The 18,707-nt window shown below is 41.7% G+C and overlaps 1 protein-coding gene across 8 annotated transcripts in view; it reads left to right on the top strand.

The window, feature by feature from the left end:
* SHLD1 (shieldin complex subunit 1) overlaps positions 1-18,707 on the top strand; it is a 90,006-nt gene that overhangs the window by 26,715 nt on the left and 44,584 nt on the right. Inside the window, exon 4 of one of the 8 annotated variants that reach the window (XM_060031209.2) lies at positions 7,750-9,915. The exons of 6 other annotated variants lie outside the window; for them this stretch is intronic. In XM_060031209.2, coding sequence (XP_059887192.1) covers positions 7,750-7,895 — 146 coding nt within the window. In that variant the 3' untranslated portion in view covers positions 7,896-9,915. Of the gene's footprint in view, positions 1-3,918; positions 6,575-7,749; positions 9,916-18,707 lie in introns of those variants that run through there. One more of the 8 variants, XM_060031207.2, reaches the window with a different exon arrangement.

An 18,707-nucleotide genomic window follows, 5' to 3' on the forward strand; every position in this document is an offset into this window, starting at 1 on the left:
AATGGACCAGATCACCCAGAGGTTCCTGTGAACTAAGTGGAAATGGTATGTTTGAGCCATGATGGGAGCAAGGATTATGCTGGGGTCAAATGGGAGGCAGCCGTCCGTTTATTTAACAGCCCGCATCTGAGAGTTTATGCTAAATGGAAATAACTGGGCTCAGGTTTATCCACCACAAAAGGACTTCATTCTGACATCAGTAGGAGATGCTTACATGGAAAGCTGTTTATTTTGTTGTGAACATTCTAGATCTGCCTTTGGTGAGAAGATTTTCTACAAAGTAAACTTAGGTTGTCACTTGTAATCTGGCCGTTACCAAGCCATGAACTTGAGATGGACAGCCTTAACCTCTGGGGGAGTCACTGCCCTGAGTGTCCAGCCAATGGGCTCTGCGCTGACCATCTTCCACCACGTGTTTCTCAGACTGTCCAGGAGCCTGAGGGTTCACTTTCTACTTGTAAATTGAGTCGCTTTCCTCCCCTCACTGCATGTTCTAAGGTGCCTTTGGTTACAGGCTCTCTCCCTCACCAGCCATCTGGAGACTTTGGCCCATGTTTTAATCTAGTCCAATAACTCTGGATCCCTAGTTTGTCAGAGACCTGGCCTATCTGCACATTGGTTTCTGCAGGTGTCCTGATGGTGGCCATCCCGTCTCAGCTTCTCAACACATCCACTTCCCAAGCCAACTTCATTCTTGGTTTGCTTTTTGCTGCTGTGTGTTGTTAGGAAATTGCTCTTCTAGGGGTTGGTGAATGGTCAAAAGTTTCCATTGCAGTCACCAGAGTCGCCCAGCATTGGGCGCATCCAACCTGGGACTCACTGCACTTGGTTCCTTTTGTATGGATTCCCCGTGTCACCATGCATCTGCCTCTGTTGTGGGCCTGTCACTGACCCAGCTTCTGGAAGAAGGCCCTGCTCTGCCTCCTCCCTCGTCACCTCACGCAAAACTCTTCCTCATTCTCTGGCCGTGACCTCCACCCCAACTGCTCCTGCTCAGGTGCCGGGAGCGAAACAGATACTCCTCTGCCCTTATCTGCTGTGCCCAGCTGCCACCTCACTGCCCGTGCCCCGGGGGAGGGGATTCGTGGCAAAGGACGTGAGGCTTGAGAGTGCTTTCCAAGAAGTGCGCGGGTTGATAAGAATCTGAGAGTATTAGTCAGAAAAACCTCAAAGCCTTGGTCGTTTCTGTCTGGGTACCAAAGGCAGGTGAGGCCAGGCTCTGTCTAAATAAACAGAGCTCATCTGTCCTGAGGTGACCGATTAGCCACTTCCTATGAATTGCTGGGGAGCAAACAACAACTTATCACCTTGGCCAAGCACAGGATCGTGAAACCCCTGCCTTTGCGCTTCCTGGGGAGATCAGGCAGAAGAGCCACACGCCAAGAAGGTCCTCCCGAAACACAGTTGGCTTCACGTCCTCTATTTAAATCCCCTTGAGATGTCCTGGTCCACTTCACTTTCCTGCCAACCCTTCGCAAGGCTCCTGTGCCTCATTTTCAGGACTGTGTAATATGATGTCTGGGGTATTTGTTCAAAATATTTAACAACCAATTCAACAGTATTGCAATATTTTAACAACTGGCAAGGCTGTGCAGGTGCACACCAGCTGAATACAAGCCCCTGCTGGTGTCTAAGTACTCATTAACACAGGCCTGCTGTTCCAGTCGGGCCTGTTTCTATGCTGAGTCAGGCCCTGGTGCCTCAGCTGCATTGTTTCCCTCATTGAAGTGTGTTCTCCCCTCCCTGATTAGCTCCAGTCCACTCCAGAGACTGATGAATTCAACCTGTCAATTAGTCCCAAGTACATTTTTGTTGATGGACTTGAACTCCCTGCCTCTTAGATATACATTTCCTTTCTCTTTCATTACTGGGCTTGAAGAAAGCATATAGTAAACAGAATGAAAGTGCAGAGTGAAATGGCAAATAGTCTTGGAGAAACCTCTCAAACTCAAGGTCACAAAGGCTTCCTGGAGGTGCAGTCCTGTGTGTACCATTCTAGCTTGATAAACTCTGGGTAGCTCACGTGGCCTGTCTCATCAGAGCCCTTGCAAACCTTTATCCTGGAGAGCACCCAAGATGTATTCTAATGCAGGACACAGTGTTCCTCTGCAGTTGCTTTGACATTGCAGCGTGGAGGTGGGAAACCTCAGCCCTTTCCTCCAACTTGAACTTCTAAAAGCAGTTGTTGGGGAAATTAGTTGAGTGTATACAGCAAGTTGAATATTAAACACAGTGTCTTAGATGATTAAAGGCCCTGCTGACGAGTGGCTATAAGTTTAAAGTAAATGGTGGTTTGATGCTCCTTATTCTTCTTTTGGAATCTGTCAACATCCCAATCTTCAAAGGCCATTTTATAACCTGTGTGTTTAGGCATTTCATCTAAGGAATTTATTTTTTAAGAGTAGATAAGTATGTCTTTTTCCTTTCTGCTATTTATGTGGTATCCATTTGTAGTTCTTGAATATTTTATTTCCATAAGAAATTATAAGCTCTTAAATTCAAAATCTCAAAAAGAATTCACATAATAACTGTAGAATTTTGGATGTGGTGGTGTCATTTTAAACAGGAGTCAGGGTATATTTCAGACGTGGAAATAATGTTAAAGACATTTTCTTTATAGCTGCATTAAATAGTACCCAACCTAGTAGCTAATGACAGAGCCTCCTCTAAACTGGACCTAAGATACACTCAGGAAGGGAAAGAAGGAGACTGATGAGCCAATTCTCTGAGAAATCATAGAACAAAATCTGAAACTTCCTATCACATATCAAGTTGATGGGTTTTATTTGGGAAGTTTGAGTATTCTTCATGGCAATGCATCTCTGCATTTTGTTACCACTTCCTGGATTGAGTTATGCAGATTCAGCCAACTAGGCTTAATTTTCAGGTTCTAAACGGGTTTTGAACTCTTTTCTTGCCACTGTTGGAAGGCAGCAATGTGTCCTAATTGTGTGGCCCAAGGAGTGAAGGGTAAACCGTAAGTGTACATGATTAAGGCCCACAGAGTTAGAGAATGGTACAGCTTCTGGGCCAGTGTGCCCAAACTGTGCTCCAGGCAGCTTTTTGAGAGCTACAGGTCAGGACTGGGAGACAGTAGTGAGCCCTGGACTCTCCACTCTTGCTCATCCTCCAGATAATTATTCATTGGAAGAAAGGATGTCAGGGCCAAAAAAAAAGGTTTGAAAACTACCAAGGTCTCCTAGTTGTCTCATTTTCTCCAAGGGGAAGTTGAACCCCAGGATATTGAAGAAAGTCACCGAAAGTCACATAGTGACCAGGCAACTCCTATTTCCTTGGAGACCCTCTTTACAGACTACTTCTGTGACTTTTCTATCCCTTAAAAATATATATATATACATACATACATATAGTTCTGTATTTTAGCCTGCTAAATTGTAGACAATGTTAAATAGTCAGTAGAGGTGATAACAGTTTGAGTAGAATTCTTTTTCTAATAAATTTATTTATTCATTTCTTTATTTTTGGCTGCATTGGGGCTTTGTTGCTGTACGCGGACTTCTCATTGTGGTGGCTTCCCTTGTTGTGGAGCACGGGCTCTAGGCACGCCGGCTTCAGTAGTTGTGGCTCATGGGTTCTAGAGTACAGGCTCAGTAGTTGTGGCACACAGGCTTAGTTGCTCTGCGGCATGTGGGATCTTCCCGGACCAGGGATCAAACCCTTGTCCCCTGCATTAGCAGGCAGATTCTTAACCACTGTGCCACCTGGGAAGCCCGAGTAGAATTATTTTTAAGGCTCAGGAATGCTATTTGTGATCTGTACCATCTCTCATCATCCTTTGAGTGTCAAGGACACTTGCTGTGGGAGAAGAGGCTTGTTTACTTCTGTGCACTCTGCCTGCAGTTACAGGTTTGTTTGTTTTTTTTTGTTTTGTTTTTTTTGTTTGTTTGTTTTGTGCAGTACGTGGGCGTCTCACTGTTGTGGCCTCTCCCATTGCGGAGCACAGGCTCCGGACGTTCAGGCTCACGGGCCCAGCCGCTCCGCGGCATGTGGGATCTTCCCAGACCAGGGCACAAACCCATGTCCCCTGCATCGGCAGGCAGACTCTCAACCACTGCGCCACCAGGGAAGCCTGAGATTACAGTTTTAAGGATACCCCTAAAGACTGTCTTTTAAAGCTATTAAGAAAACTGTATTCTTATATTTTATAGTATTGTGAGTTTTTTCCTGCTTACAAAATAATACAAACGAGTGGAAGATTAAAATAAATTCTAAAAACAAAGAAGGAAAGCGGTTTAACTTCATTTCTTTACAATGTATTCAGTAATTGTTATGTCCAGAATTTTCTTCTACAAAGAACTTTTTGGAAAATATTGGGGCATGTTAAGCACAGTATAGATAAAAAGATGACGACGTTATCCATGGACCAATGCCATTTTAGAAGTAAAGCGTAAGGGGAGAATGGGTTAAAATAATATCCTGTGTTTTTAGCCAGTAATACTTAAGCAGCTCCTCTGGGTCTGGAGCCTGGGCACGTGCTTGGCAGGCTCTTGCTATGGGGCAGAGTTTGAGTCTGCTGCCCTCTTGTGGCCACTTTTTTCATGTTCCTTAGCCTTACAGAGAAAAAGAATTTAAATGTACCATATGTGTTAAGCCTTTGTAATTCATTCTTTGCAGAGTTTTTTCATCTTAAAACAAAGATGAACAAAGTTGTTAGAGATTATTTTACTCATTTGAAGTCTGAGAAAATGACTTATTAATTAGGCCTATTTACTGCACATGTTATATAATTTGAGGACACCTTTTCACATATCTTGCTTGATTGATTACAGGGTAGAATACAGATATAAAAAATGCTATCTGACTTTTTTTTTGCACATTTGCCAAATAAATGTTATATTTTCTTCTGAAAAGATAAGATCAAAGGATTTAAATATGCCTTATTTGATGAAATTATAGGCGCATTAAAAGGTAAGAGATTTTAAAAATCTTTTGTAATCTGACAAAATAGTGTAGACCTATTTCTCCCTGCTTTTCTCTGCTAAGTACAACTATACACCCTGGAAACGCAAGTGGCATCCAAAGTAGAACATTTGCAGTGGTAAGAAGAAGATGAATTGTTTTGGGGGCCCCAGGACTGAAGGAACAGCATAGAGAAGGTGACCAGGAGCAGTGCACCCTGACCTACATCTAGAAACAAGAAGGGGTCACATAGACTCCTCTCACCCCATGATTGACTGGTTGTCTATCCAACATCATCAGGAGAACCCAGCACCCAGCAAGGGGGAGCCTATAGGAGACCCGTAGCAATAAGTGACCAGGGGAAGTGCTCTCCTCCACTGGGCCCAAGATGCCCCTCCCCTACTAAGCCAGACCTAGGCATCCAGGAGGCACAAACAGGGGCATTCTGCCAGCACTGCAAGTGACCCAGCCTGGGAAGTCCCTTTATCTTAATGGGCCTGAGACTCCCCTCCTTTACCCACATTCACTCTGGCAGCTGGGGAGCAGCAAAGAGGGGGGCACTGTAAAGGGGAACCCCACCTCAACAAGCAGCCCTGCCTGGGAAGTCTGCCCAGGGGCCTGAGATCTCCCCCTGCCAAGGAACACCTATAGGCCAGGCCAGGCCCTCAGACAATACCAGCAGGAACCTGTGGGGGCCTCAGCAGCACCAGACAAACCACAATGAACAGCAGAGTCTCTGAAAATTAGACCGCAGCTCATGAAAGCAGGCCAGAACCTGAGTGCTGAACCTAAAGAGAATGGCTGCCTGCTAAAAAGAAGGATTTAAATAGGACCAAGATTCTCTAAATGAATAGTCTCTAAACATAGTGGACAAATGTTCAGTATATAACCCCAAATCACCTGTCAAACCAAGAGCTGAAAAGTCACAACTTGAATGAAGAAGCAGTCACAGACACCAACAGTGAGATGAATCACACTGATTTGGAATTAAATGACAAGGGTTTTAAAGCAACCAACATAAAAATGCTTGACAGTCAATTACAAATTCTCTGGAAATAAATGAAAAATAGAAAATCTCAGCAAAGAATTAGAAAAAGAAGCGAATGTAAATGGTAGAATGAAAAATACAACAGCCAAAAAACTGATGAATTGAACCTCATCAAAATTAAAAACTTTTGCTCTCTGAAAACCCACATGATGAGGATGAAAAGATAAGATGCACACTGGGAGAAGTATTTGCAAATCTGATATCAGACAAAGGACCAGTATCTCTAGAGTATGTAGAAACCTCAAAACTCAACAGAAAAAAATAAACAATCCAATTAGAAAATGGGCAAAAGACACAAAGAGACATTTCTCTGAAGGGGATATCCAGATGGCAAATAAGCACGTAAAAATATGTTCAACATCATTAGCCACAAGGAAAACTAAAACCATAATGATACCTATCAGAATGCTAAGATAAAAAGTATGACAGCACCAAATGCTGGTGAGGAGGTAGAGAAACTGGATCATTCATACATTGCTGGTGAGAATGTAAAATGGTTCAGCCACTCTGGAAAATGGTTTGGCAGTTTCTTATATAAAACTAAACATGCAGTTACCACATGATCCAGTAATTGCACTCTTGGACATTTAATCTGAGAGAATTGAAAACTTAGATTTGTGCAAAAACCTGTACATGAGTGTTCATAGCATGTTTATTCATAATAGCTAAAAACTTGAACTGCCCAGTTATCCTTCAATAGGAGAATTGTTAAATTGTGGTGCATTCAGACCATGAAGCACTGCTCTGCAGTAGAGGAATGAACTAGCCATGCACACAATAGCTTGGGTGAATCTCCAGGGAATTAGGCTGCATGGGAAAAAACAGCGAATTCCCAGAGGCTACATAGTGTATTCCATTTATATAATTTTTTTTTTTTTTATGTGGTACGCGGGCCTCTCACTGTTGTGGCCTCTCCCATTGCGGAGCACAGGCTCCGGACGCGCAGGCCCAGCGGCCATGGCTCACGGGCCCAGCCACTCTGCGGCATGTGGGATCTTCCCGACCGGGGCACGAACCCCTGTCCCCTGCATCGGCAGGCGGACTCTCAACCATGACGCCACCAGGGAAGCCCTATATAATATTTTTGAAATGACAGTATTTTTAGAAATTTCAGAACAGATTAGTGGACACCAGGGATTGGGGTGGGCAGAAGGATGTGGGCCTGGTTATAAAGGGCAACATGAGGGATCCTTGTGGTGAGGGAAATATTCTGTATCTTGATGGTGATTATGGATGTGTGAATCTACACATGTGATAAAATCGTATAGATACACATAAATGATTTTAAGTAAAACTGAGAAATATGAGTAAGATGGTTGGATTTATCAATGTCAATATACTACAGCTTGAAGTACAATACATTAGGAGAAGGTGGGTAGAAGTTCACAGGATCTATCTGCATTATTTCTCAGGCTTATTTCAATAAAACTTCCTGTGAAAAAATCTGTTGGACATCTCAAGAAATACTGGTCCTTTTTTTTTTAAAATGCCGGTCAGATCACCTTTTCCTTGTTATGCCTTATATTTCTCTGAAACAACTTTTAAAATCATTATACAAATAAACAGTTGCCTATCTTTGATCATTTTCACTGTTTCTAATGTTTTGCTATTATAAAGGGCTGTGTTCAACATTCTTATGGTTAAACCCTTGTATATACCTTAAATTGTTCTTCAAGCTATGTTTCTATAAGAAAAATTGCTGTATCACAATAATTTTTTTTTTCTTTTTTTGCGGTACGCGGGCCTCTCACTGTTGTGGCCTCTCCCATTGTGGAGCACAGGCTCTGGACGCGCAGGCTCAGTGGCCATGGCTCACGGGCCCAGCTGCTTCGCGGCATGTGGGATCTTCCCGGACCAGGGCACGAACTCGTGTCCCCTGCATCGGCAGGCGGACCCTCAACCACTGCGCCACCAGGGAAGCCCATGATATTTCTAGCTTTTAACCCACACAGCTTCAAAAGTCATTTAGTGGTTCTGTGCCCTGCTTCCTTCTCTGTGAAATAGGAACAAGACCTTTTTCTCCCCAATTCCCAGGGATTTTGGTGTTCTTTCTTCTTTGTTTTTCTTCCTTGGCTCTGTCTTTATTTTATGCTATCTTGTGATTTTGTGTGTCCTTAAAGCCACCTTCAGTCCTTGATGGGAAAAGGTAGGGGTATAAGTAAGTAAAGAACCATATAAATAAAATAAAGAGAGTTATGAAAGCACTGAAAGAAGTTCAAAGCATCACACATATGAGAAATTTTTAGCCAGTGAGTGTTATCAATGGCAGAGGTTGGAAAATCCACTTTGTCATTTTGTCTGTTAGGTTAGAAATGTTCAAATCATTGTAGACTTCATGCGATATCTACAGAAGATAAAATATTAGAAAAACGTGGATGAAATAAACTTTCTTTGGTCCTTTGAAGATAGAAGTTCTGAAATAGTTAAGTAGCAGAGGTAAGAATATACTTTTTTTTTTTAGAATGTACCTTTAAGACATGTGGCTGGAAGTTCTTATAAAGGAGAATTAACATAGAGATTATGATGCATCTCTCACCCTCAGGAAGTGCTCACTGCAAAGGTCACACAAGAGAATGATTACAAGGGGAGTATAAAGTCACTTATAAATAGTCATCACAATAGCTGACATTTATTGTTTCCTTGGCCCTATCCCAGGTAATCCTTCAATAAGCAAGGGGAGAGATACTGTTTTCATCCCCATTTTAGAGATTTCTTTTTTTTTGGCTGTGTGGCATGTGAGATCTTAGTTCCCCAACCAGGGATCAAACCCGTGCCCCTTGCAGTAGAAGCACAGAGTCCTAACCACTGGACCACCAGGAAACTCCCTCATCCCCATTTTAGAGTTGAGAAAATTGAGGCCCAGCTAAGTTATTTAACCAAGGCTATGGTAGAACTAGGCAGTCTCACTCCAGAGCTTTGTCAGTGACCACCATACACAATATTGCCCAAGTGGTTCCCTCAAGCAGCAGTGCTTCTCGAGGTTTCCTCCAAGGCTGACACCATCAAGTTCTCTGTCACACACACTCCTGGGCCAGGGCCAGGATAAAGGGAAATGGGTGACTTTTTGCTCTGGCTCCCATCTGGCTTGATCACCAGCCCTGGCCTTCCCTTTTCACTGTCCTGGGCTTATTCTCACCCTAAGCATATGCTCAATAAGCCCACAAACACTTGTAATTCAAGAGGGGCTGAATTTCAACGCAACATTCTTGAAGACCAGAGAGGCATGAGGACATTTGTTCTTCACCTTGTTTGACTGAAGATTCCTTCAAAAATCTGATAGATGGATAAAGAAGATGTGGTACATATACACAAAGGAATATTACTCAGCCATAAAAAAGAATGAAATAATGCCATTTACAGAAACATGGATGGACCTAGAGATTATCATATTAAATGAAGTAAGACAAAGAAAGACAAATATTATATGATAGCACTTCTATGTAGAATCTAAAAAATGATACAAATGAACTTATTTACAAAACAAATAGACTGACAGTCATTGAAAACAAACTTATGGTTACCAAAGGGGATAGCAGAGACAAAGGGGGAGATAAATTAGGAGTTTGGGATTAACATATACACATTGCTATGTATAAAATAGATAAACAACAAGGACCTACTGTAGCACAGGGAACTATATTCAGTGTCTGATAATAACCTATCATGGAAAAGAATCTGAAAAAGAATATATAGATATAGATATAGATGTATATATATAGATAGATAGATGTGTGTATATATATATGAATCATCTTGCTATACACCTGAAGCTAACACAACATTATATATCAACTATACTTCAATTTTTTAAAAATGGTTTTTAAAAAGAAAGAATCTGGGGAATTCCCTGGCAGTTCAGTGGTTAGGACTCGGTGCTTTCACTGCTGGGGCCAGGTTCAATCTCATGTCAGGGAACTAAGATCCTGCAAACCTGCAAGCCGTGCAGACAGACGAAAAAAAAAAAAAAAGAATCTGATAGAAAAAATGAAAACTTTCCCCACGGGGGGAAAAAGGGGGCCTCAAATGTAGCATGCGGTTTTGGGGGAACCCCCCGCCAGAAGCCTAGGCCTTGATTTAACATTTAAAGGAATAAAACAACAATGACAAGAGGAGGTGTTGATGGGCTTGCTAACTAGGGGTTGGGAGGCTGTCTCCTTCCTGCTCAATCAAAAGAGGAAGTTGCCTATTCCTATGACTTGATCATTAAAATTAATGCAAAACATTAGTATAGTTCCCGAAAAGAATAATCTATCTTCCACTCAGTCTCTTGTGTGCTTTCTACGTGACTTTAAGGTCCCTGCAGGCTAGTTTTGTTTGTTCAAGGTCTGCCACATCCTGTAAAATCTTTCACTGTCTTGGAACCAATCTGGGACTGTACAAGAACATTTCCGTGATGGCCTAACAGGAATTCCATCGCAGACATTGCCCTAGATGAAGGTGTCTGTCACCTACCTAACCCTGTAGACCAGTGCACTTGACATTTTTCCACTGGCATAGATATGTGGATACATGTGCTGGTGCATCTAACAGGGATTTATGTTTAGAAGCCGGATCTTGTTCAGCTTTTTTTTTTTTTTTAATAATAATTCTTTTTTATAAATTTATTTTTGGCTGTGTTGGGTCTTCATTTCTGTGTGAGGGCTTTCTCTAGTGCCACGAGCAGGGGCCACTCTTCATCACGGCGTGTGGGCCTCTCACTATCACGGCGTCTCTTGTTGCGGAGCACAGGCTCCAGACGCGCAGGCTCAGTAGCTGTGGCTCACAGGCCTAGTTGCTCCGCGGCATGTGGGATCTTCCCAGACCAGGGCTCTAACCCTTGTCCCCTGCATTGGCAGGCAGATTCTCAACCACTGCACCACCAGGGAAGCCCTCTTGTTCAGCTTTGCATGAGATGTTTCCTATTGACTTGGTAAGCTTGAAGTGTTTGAAGGCAAGGAGAAAAACAACAAACAACCCAAGAGATGCCACATATTCAGATTCTTTGGCAGTTTATTTACTGAAAAGAGAGTTATGTGCTGGTGGTGAATAAGGCCTTTGCCCAGCCCGGGAAATCTTGTGGAGTCCGGACAGCAGGAACCCTGGCAGCATCCCACGGTGATCAGCTGAGGGAAAAACAAAAATCTTACAACACTGTCCCCAAATGCCCCCTTTCCCTCCCAGAAGATAATCTTGTTTTGCCAGACATAGGAAAGCTGTACCTGATGCTCAACTCTTGGTCTAACAGTCATGAAGCTACTGTAACATGACTGTGTTTCCCCTGCTCACTGTCCTTTATCAATCAGTTCCCCATCACCCTTTTAGTTTCTTGAAATAAAGAAATTAGACCTTTCTACAAGTGGTACATTTTTTGGTTTCCTTAGACAGGAAAAAGGTACTTTGGGGCAGGCAACAAAGTAAGAATGTAAATATTTGAACTGTCTGCTAAATTTGTGATCAGACAGAGGTGAGCCTAATGTTGTAGGACACATGGCTGGGCCTGGCGACCTCCTTTTCTTTGTTGAATGGAGAGAAAGTACAGCTTTTGGGGCTTAAAGGGTTTTATCATTTTTTACTGGGTGTCCTTAGGCATGTTAGGAACTTCTCTGAGCCTCAGTTTTTTCATCTGTTTTATGGGGCTAATAACACCTAACCAATGGGGTTGGACACACAACAGGTGTCACAAATGACAGTCCTCACCTCTATACTTTTAACTCTTGTTTAAGCATCAGGCTCAATGGTCCATAATGTATAGATTTCTGGATTATACCTTCTTCCTCCCTGTTGAAAATTAAGACACTTGTCTCTTTTTCTTCTATCATATATCCATCTCTTGTGATGGTTAAGAGCACTGATCATTTTCCTATATTACTGTGAGAACGCGTATCATCTGCAATAAATGCCTTGTGCCCATTTCTACTCTTACCAGTCAGGCCTGAGTTTTGATAAACTACTTCCCAAGTTCTGAAGGAATTGGGTTTAGGGCTAAAAGAAATCAAACAATAATCTTGATAGAAGTGGAACAGAGGCCCACAGTGTTGTCCCTGGATCTGTTGAGGTCGCTGGCATCTGCTTCTGGCTATGGACAGAGATCCAGCATCACTATGTCTCTTCAGAGTGATGGGAGAATTGACTTTCCTAGCCATCTTGCCTGCCTATGCTGTGCTGATTAGTTAAGATACCAACATTCCTTATTTGTATCCCCTGTTTTTGTTTCTGTACACCCAGGGGATGTAAACTGAGTGACTTGGGGTGAGAAAGGGTGTGAAGTGGCATTGATGGTTGCCAGCCCTGTCACCATCTTCTCCACTAATACGCCACATATTGTGTCTTTCACTGCAAGACTTGCTTTCAGTACCTGAGAGCAAGTGAGTTGTCCTGTAACCATCACCTGTAATTTTCTGCCTTGAATCCTCATTGTGTTCATGAGCACACTAGCTTAGAAGTCAGCTGGCTAGCAGCCACATGCTGGGACAGTGCCCACTGCTTTCAGCTGCAGCCCCGCAAGGCTGTGCTCTATGTCTTGGGTCCCTTTCCTATGCTGGGCCAAGGGCAGCTCTTGGCCACATTTGATTCTGCTTGAATTGTGATTCAAAATTGGGACAATGATAACATTTTGGTATTAAATAATTAAAATCCAGAAATACAGTGTAAACTCCTGACTTCTGAAAATATTTCTGAAAATAATATATAGGATACTACATTATTCAAAGCAGTTTCATAAGTTAGAGTCCTATTTCTGTGGAATGTTCCCAATTTGGCAAGCCAGATAACCCTAGAATTATTTGAACACTACTGGAAAAGCAGTGCCCTGGAGACTTCCTTTTTAAAGATATAGCCTTTCTTTGTCAGGCTTCAGGATTCGTGCCCTGGAAGCCATTAGTGATTTCAGGCAATGAGCTGTAGAGAAAATCCAACGCATATCTTTCTTGTTGCAGACTTGCTGCTACATTTTTGGAGGGAGGTCCCCACTTTGGTATATGTATGATAGTTATGATATTAGTGATGAAGACATTAGTCATCCTTTTAAAAAATTTTTTTAAATAAATAACACAGAAGGGTATGAAATGAAATATAAAAGTCTCATGTCTCTTCAGTACTTCTCCCTAGAGATCATCATAAATAACTTCTGTGCATCTTTCCAGATATTTTCTATGCAGTTATAAGCATATACATACATATAGTTATACTTACCCATACATACATATACACACATACACATACACCACATATATTACACATAACACAAACAGCTCATGTATCTGTTTTTTAGAAATGCAAATGGGATTTTACTATACATAGCATTTTGTATCTTACTCTTTTCACTTAATGCTATATTAAGGCATCTTGCCATTTTAGTACATGTAAATCTCATATTTTGGGTGGCTGCAGAGTATTCCACTGTATGGTTGGACCATACTTTATCTGATGTGATGTCTGTTGGTGGATGTTTAGGTCATCCCCACTTTTTAACTCTCACAGACAATCTGGTAGTGGGTTTCCTCATAACATATCTTACCCAATGCATTTGGTGAATGAATACTCTCATTAATAGAATCATATCTTGAGAACTATATTGCTTTATTTTAAATATTAGTGATTTAGTAGATTTTAGTGGAGAATATTTATAATAAAGCCTATTGACTAACAAAAGATCCCTTTAAGAATGTATAAGAAACATTTACAGATGGCGGAAGGGCTATAGAAGTCAGGTTAGTTGGGTTGATCTTACTATTTGCTAGGAGTTAATTCATGGTAAAATATTTGTTTTAGAACGTCAAATTAATATGCCATGAAGGAATTTAAGGGGGGTGGCCTTTTTAAATGAGTTTCCATAGTGGCAGATACAGAGCTGTGGCACATGCATCATTAGAATGTTCTTCCAGAGGTGGAACTATAAAAGAATTTTTCATAAGAGGAGGTGAGAAGTGTTGGGGTGGATTCTTCTTTCTAAAACTGTGTTCATAAGTGATAAAAGTGACAGCTTTATAAAAAGTCACTAAAGAACTAGATGTACAACAAAATAGTAGAAAGGAGCTGAATGTACATGTTTGCACAAAAATGGGCAACCCATTTTAATTCCATGAAATGAATACTAACTACTGTTTAGAGTAAATCTTGATAGCATTAACAGATATGCTGTCCTTGAAGTAACAACTGACACTGCAGAAATACAAAGGATCATGAGAGACTCCTATAAGCAACGATATGCCAATAAAATGGACAAACTAGAAGAAATGGACAAATTCTTAGAAAAGTACAACCTTCCAACATTGAACCAGGAATAAATAGAAAACATGAACAGACCAATTACAAGCACTGAAATTGAAACTGTGATTAAAAATCGTCCAACAAACAAAAGCCCAGGGCCAGATGGCTTCACAGGTGAATTCTATCAAACATTTAGAGAAGAGCTAACACCTATCTTTCTCAAACTCTTCCAAAATGTAGCAGAGGGAGGCACACTCCCAAACTCATTCTATGAGGCCACCATCACCCTGATACTAAAACCAAGCAAAGATGTCACAAAAAAAGAAAAGTTGCAGGCCAATATCACTGATGAACATAGATGCAAAAATCCTCAACAAAACATTAGCAAACAAAATACTAGCAAACAGAATCACGTGAAAAGGATCATACACCATGATCAAGTGAGGTTTATCCCAGGAATGCAAGGATTCTTCAATATATGCAAGTCAATCAATGTGATACACCATATTAAGAAATTGTAGGATAAAAACCATATGATCATCTCAATAGATGCAGAAAAATCTTTTGACAAAATTCAACACCCATTTATGATAAAAAGTCTCCAGAAAGTGGGCATAGAGGGAACCTACCTCAACATAATAAAGGCCATATATGACAAACCCACAGCCAATATCATTCTCAGTGGTGATAAACTGAAAGCATCTCCTCTAAGATCAGGAACAAGACAAGATTGTCCACTCTCACCACTATTATTCAACATAGTTTTGGAATTTTTAGCCACAGCAGTCAGAGAAGAAAAAGAAATAAAAGGAATCCAAATTGGAAAAGAAGAAGTAAAACTGTCACTCTTTGCAGATGACATAATACTATACAAAGAAAATCCTAAAGATGCCACCAGAGAACTACCAGAGCTAATCAATGAATTTGGTAAAGTATCAGGATACAAAATTAATGTACAGAAATCTCTGGCATTCCTATACACTAACAGTGAAAAATCAGAAAGAGAAATTAAGGAAACACTCCCGTTTACTATTGCAACAACGACAACAAAATACCTAGGAATAAACCCCACCTAAGGAGTCAAAAGATTTGTATGCAGAAAACTATAAGACACTGATGAAAGAAGTCAAAGACAATACAAACAGGTGGAAAGATATACCCTGTTCTTGGACTTGAAAAATCAACATTGTGAAAATGACTATACTCCAAAGCAATCTACAGATTCAGTGCAATTCCTATCAAATTACTAATGGCATTTTTCACAGAGCTAAAACAAAAAAGTTCACAGTTTGTATGGAAACACAAAAGACCCCGAATAGCCAAAACATTCTTGAGAAAGAAAAACAGAGCTGGAGGAATCAGGCTCCCTGACTTCAGACTATACTACAAAGCTACATTAATCAAGACAGTATGGTACTGGCACAAAAACAGAAATATAGATCAGTGGAACAGGATAGAAAGCCCAGAGATAAACCCACGCACATATGGTCACCTTATCTTTGACAAAGGAGGCAAGAATACACAATGGAGAAAATACAGCCTCTTCAATAAATGGAGCTGGGAAAACTGGACAGCTACATGTAAAAGAATGAAATTAGAAGACTTCCTAACACCATACACAAAAATAAACTCAAAATGGATTAAAGACCTAAATGTAAGACCAAACACTATAAAACTGTTAGAGGAAAACGTAGCAGAACACTCTATGACATAAATCACAGCAAGATCCTTTTTTTTTTTTAAAGTTAATTAATTTATTTATTTTTGGCTGTGTTGGGTCTTCGTTGCTGCATGCGGGCTTTCTCTAGTTGCAATGAGCGGAGGCTACTCTTTGTTGCAGTGTGCGGGCCTCTTATTGTGGTGGCTTCTCTTGTTGCAGAGCACAGGCTCTAGGCACATGGGCTTCAGTAGTTGTGGCACGTGGGCTCAGTAGTTGTGGCTCATGAGCTCTAGAGCACAGGCTCAGTAGTTGTGGCACACAGGCTTAGTTGCTCTGCAGCATGTGGGATCTTCTGGACCAGGGCTGGATCACATGTCCCCTGCATTAGCAGGTGGATTCTTAACTACTGTGCAACCAGGGAAGTCCCAGCAAGATCCTTTTTGACCCACTTCCTATAGTAATGGAAATAAAATAAACAAATGGGACCTAATGAAACTTAAAATCTTTTGCACAGCAAAGTAAACCATAAACAAGACAAAAAGACAACCCTCAGATTGGGAGAAAATATTTGAAAATGAAGCAACTGATAAAGGATTAATCATCAAAATGTACAAGCAGCTTATGTAGCTCAATATCAAAAAAACAACCCAATCCAAAAATGGGCAGATGACCTAAATAGACACCTCTCCAAAGTAGACATACAGATTGCCAACGAACACATGAAAAGATGCTCAACATCACTAATCATTAGAGAAATAGAAATCAAAACCACAATGAGGTATCACCTCACACCAGTCAGAATGGCCATCATCAAAAATCTAGAAACAATAAATGCTGGAGAGGGTGTGGAGAAAAGGAAACCATCCTGGACTGTTGGTGGAAATGTAAATTGATACAGCCATTATGGAGAACAGTATGGAGCTTCCTTAAAAAACTAAAAATAAGGACTTCCCTGGTGGCACAGTGGTTAACAATCCTCCTGCCAAAGCAGGGGACACAGGTTCCATCCCTGGTCTGGGAAGATCCCACGTGCTGTGGAGCAACTAAGCCCATGCACCACAACTACTGAGCCCGCACACCGCAACAAAGAGAAGCCACCACAATGAGAAGCACACATACCACAGTGAAGAGTAGCCCCAGCTTGCCACAACTAGAGAAAGACCGTGTGCAGCAACAAAGACCCAACGCAGCCAAAAATAAATTTACCATATGACCAAGCAATCCCACTGCTGGGCATATACCCTGAGAAAACCATAATTCAAAAAGATACATGTACCACAAAGTTCATTGCAGCACTATTTACAATAGCCAGGACATGGAAGCAACCTAAATGTCCATCAACAGAAGAATGGATAAAGAAGATGTGATACATATATAAATAATGCAATTATTACTCAGCCATAAAAAGGAACGAAATTATGCAATTTGCAGAGACGTGGATGGACCTAGAGACTGTCATACAGAATGAAGTTAGTTAGAAAGCGAAAAACAAATACTGTATGCTAATGCACATACATGGAATATAAAAAAAAAAAAAATAGTACTGATGAACCTAGGGGCAGGGCAGGAATAAAGATGCAGACGTAGAGAATGGACTTGAGGACACAGGGGGGAAGGGTAACATGGGACGAAGTGAGAGAGTAGCATTGACATATATACACTACCAAATGTAAAATGGATGGCTAGTGGGAAGCTGCTGCATAGCACAGGGAGATCAGCTCGATGCTTTGTGATGACCTAGAGGGGTGGGATAGGGAGGGTGGGAGGGAGGCTCAAGACGGAGGGGATATGGGGATATATGTATACATATAGCTGATTCACTTTGTTGTACAGCAGAAACTAACGCAACATTGTAAAGCAATTATACTCCAATAAGATATTAAAAAAAATAAAAATAGATAAATAATTTATGGGGGTGGGGAACAGATATGCTCTCCTTAAACAGATCCTTAGAATTAGATTTATTTGTTCTGTGTTCACACTTAAATCCCCTTTTCCCTTTGTGGGCACATCCCTTCGGTCAGGTGTCTGATTAGTGGCGTCCATGTTGGGAAAGCTGTGTGTCTCATGTGAGGTGGGTCCCCAGTGCCACACTCCAGCTTGCTCCTGAAGGGACTGCCACTCTGCCACCAAGAATGGCCCTCGGCAGCTCCAGCTACAGGCCAGGACAAATTTTCTTCTAATTACTGTTATTCTATGTCTTACAACAATGCATCCATCCTCCCTCACTTCTGTAGATAACTCAAGTTTTCACTCCATACCAGTGATTCTCAACCAGGGGTGATTTTGCCCCCTGGAGACATTTCGCAGTGTTTGGATACAGTTTGGCTTCTCCTCCTCTCTCACCTCCTCCTCCTCCTTTTTTTGAGGCCCAATAGAGATTGGCCCAACTTTTTATTTTGCCAACGAAAGATATTAAAAACAGCCTAGGGCTTCCCTGGTGGTGCAGTGGTTGAGAGTCCGCCTGCTGATGCATGGGACACGGGTTTGTGCCCCGGTCGGGGAGGATCCCACATGCCGCGGAGCGGCTGGGCCCGTGAGCCATGGCCGCTGAGCCTGCGGGTCCAGAGCCTGTGCTCCGCAACGGGAGAAGCCACAACAGTGAGACGCCCGCGTATGGCAAAAAAACCCCAAAAACAAACAAACAAAAAAACAGCCTATACCAGTCATTCCACAAATCCCCCATCATTTTGTGAAAGACACGATATTTTAATATCCAAAATGGAAGAAGAACCTAATCCCAAAATCACGATCAGGCTTCTCTAGTCACAAGTTTTCTCACTTGGCCGTGGACTGGTGAGAATTTCATCATGGCCCAGCATGAGTTTATAGGCCAGCACTCAGGACGCTTTGATGTACAGAGCATATAAAGCACTGCTTACTGTGCCCTGG

The sequence above is a fragment of the Delphinus delphis genome, chromosome 15 (assembly GCF_949987515.2).
Source record: "Delphinus delphis chromosome 15, mDelDel1.2, whole genome shotgun sequence".
Taxonomy (NCBI): Eukaryota; Metazoa; Chordata; class Mammalia; order Artiodactyla; family Delphinidae; genus Delphinus; species Delphinus delphis.